This window comes from Penaeus vannamei, chromosome 3 (genome assembly GCF_042767895.1).
Source record: "Penaeus vannamei isolate JL-2024 chromosome 3, ASM4276789v1, whole genome shotgun sequence".
NCBI lineage: Eukaryota > Metazoa > Arthropoda > Malacostraca > Decapoda > Penaeidae > Penaeus > Penaeus vannamei.
This window is the reverse complement of record NC_091551.1, coordinates 24,825,714-24,828,213: the sequence shown is the minus strand read 5'-3', so window position 1 is coordinate 24,828,213 and position 2,500 is coordinate 24,825,714. Positions and strand designations below refer to the sequence as shown.

The following is a 2,500-nucleotide window of genomic DNA, read 5'->3' as shown; positions in this document are numbered from 1 at the left end:
TAGTCTGAACATCTACTCGAGTTACTGTGATCGAAGTGGTTATAGAAACAAAAAAATCTGCCGCTTAGCCCGAGAATCATATGGAAACAGATCTGTTTCTCTATCTACAGAAAATCTTTCTGCAAGAACGGACAACCGGAACATTTCCTCGAATTGCGATCGAGGTTGTCAAATGCAGCTGAGTACTGCCAAAGATGACCTGAATTAGTTAGGTTAGGTTGAGTATGGTTAGGTTGGGTTAGATTAGGTTAGGTTAGGTTGAGTATGGTTGGGTTGGGTTAAGGTTGGGTTAAGGTTGGGTTGGGTTGGGTTGGGTTGGGTTGGGTTGGGTTGGGTTGGGTTGGGTTGGGTTGGGTTGGGTTGGGTTGGGTTGGGTTGGGTTGGGTTGGGTTGGGTTGGGTTGGGTTGGGTTGGGTTGGGTTGGGTTGGGTTGGGTTGGGTTGGGTTGGGTTGGGTTGGGTTGCGTTGGGTTGGGTTGGGTTGGGTTGGGTTGGGTTGGGTTGTGTTGGGTTGGGTTGGGTTGGGTTGGGTTGGGTTGGATCGGGTTGCGTTGGGTTGGGTTGGCTTGGATTGGATTGGGTTGGGTTGGCTTGGGTTGGATCGGGTTGCGTTCGGTTGGGTTGGGTTGGGTTGGGTTGGGTTGGGTTGGGTTGGGTTGGGTTGGGTTGGGTTGCATTGGGTTGGGTTAGGATTGGATTGGGTTAGGATTGGGAACTGGATCTGTGCCTCCAAGAAAGAAAATAATCGTGTAGAAACAGATCCATTTCTGTAACCCTTGCCTACTGTGATACCTCCTTTACATGTAGTTGTTGGCTTTCCTTGTCTTTCTGAAAAAAATATATATCTAATGATGTAGTTTTATGTTTCTTTTTCACCTTTCTCTGCCTTTTTTATATTTGTGATCAGTGCATCCCAACTCAGAAAATTAAAAATTGCAAACTTACACAAGGTTCATTACAAATAGAGGAGGGTATAATACTTTAAATAATTTACTTGATGGTGACTGGCAAAAAGTCATAGTGGCCACCACATATATCCCAAGAACCTTGTACTTATATGACAGCTCTATAGCCTAATATTGACATCTCTAAAATAGATTTGAATGACTAGATTTGAATGTTATAGGAGTTTAGGTGTGCATACCTTGGGAGATGAAAAAGGCATTTTGATTGAATATTTGAAAAGTAATATAATATACAATTGGTTATTGGTTAACTTTATGTTATGGACACATTAGGCAAGGGCAAACTGACAATAATATTCTTTTAGAGGACTAAAAAGTTGCAGTCACTGGTACAAGAAATAATCTGCAGACATGAACGATAACACCACAAATAAAGGAAAAATATCATAGAAGACACTGCTCACAGCCAAAGTCAACCGACTGATCCCAGGTTTCAGCTTTATCCTGCCATGCATACCAAGGTGAAGACAATGTTTGCTTGTGGGAGGGGGCTGTTGGGGGTAGTGCCCCCTGTCAAACTCTCCCCACGGGTTTTTGCCCAATACATGCAAATTATACCTTGCACTACATGCTGTGGGAAACTGAAAATATACCCTATTTTCTTCATATATATATTTTCTTTTTTTGTGACAGTGTCCTTTGATTTTCCCTTAGTGCAGTTAGGCAAATATAACACATATTAAATAACTGTTTTATTTTAAATTGCAGTGAAGTAATAATAAACTAAAAATGTCTCAGAATCCATCAATCTCTATGTTCTTTGCACTTGGCAAAAAAAGCTTCATTTCGTATAAATGGCGGTTAATGTTACAGAGTGCGACATAAAAATAAGAGGGGAAATGGACATCACTGTCTTATTGAGCATAAGAAATTGAGTCCTGAACTACACAGGTACAGCTGCTTCAGCCTCATCTGTACCACAAATTGACAAAAATATCTGTTGTATATTACCGATCAGAGACTAAGTTGTCCACAACACCCTGACAGCCAGTTTTCCATGTCCGTTTTCTATTGCTTGGCACGGTGCTAAAGAATGAGGGTACAGTGGGGGTTGTCCCTCCTGTCCAGGAAATAAATAGAAGGTAGGAAAGGTTAAGTTTGGGGTTTTGGGTTTGCATGATGCCCTAGTTTAGGGGCTTCGACTTTAGAGGGTGTGTTGCTCTCTATAACAAATACCTAAATGGCATGTTGGTCTTTTGAGATTTATAGTCTTTTTCTTAGCCTATCAACTTATATTGCTGTATTTTCAATACGTGTCTTCTCTTTTGAGTCCATTATGACACATGTGTAATGGACACATTTTTTGGTGAACCGAGAGAAATATTTCTTTTAACTATAATCATATAGCAATATCTGCATCTAGCTAGCATAACGATGAAGAAACATATCTAAATTCCCTGCAGTGAAATCGACAGGTAACGCTCATGCAATCACTGGCCTTCGAGTTTGTATGACGTTGCTAGTCAACAAAGGCTTTATAACTTCAGATGACTATCCCCTCTCAACAGGCCTTACCTCTTGGACAGGCAGTTTTGC

At 41.1% G+C, this 2,500-nt stretch overlaps 1 protein-coding gene across 2 annotated transcripts in view; it reads right to left on the bottom strand.

Moving 5' to 3' along the window:
• The window catches only part of LOC113826101 (protein FAM177B), a 30,917-nt gene that overhangs the window by 28,262 nt on the left and 155 nt on the right, over positions 1 to 2,500 (bottom strand). For both annotated transcript variants that reach the window (XM_027378988.2, XM_027378989.2), the window contains exon 1: positions 2,480 to 2,500. This exon is cut by the window's right edge. In XM_027378988.2, coding sequence (XP_027234789.1) covers positions 2,480 to 2,500 — 21 coding nt within the window. The remainder of the gene's footprint in view (positions 1 to 2,479) is intronic.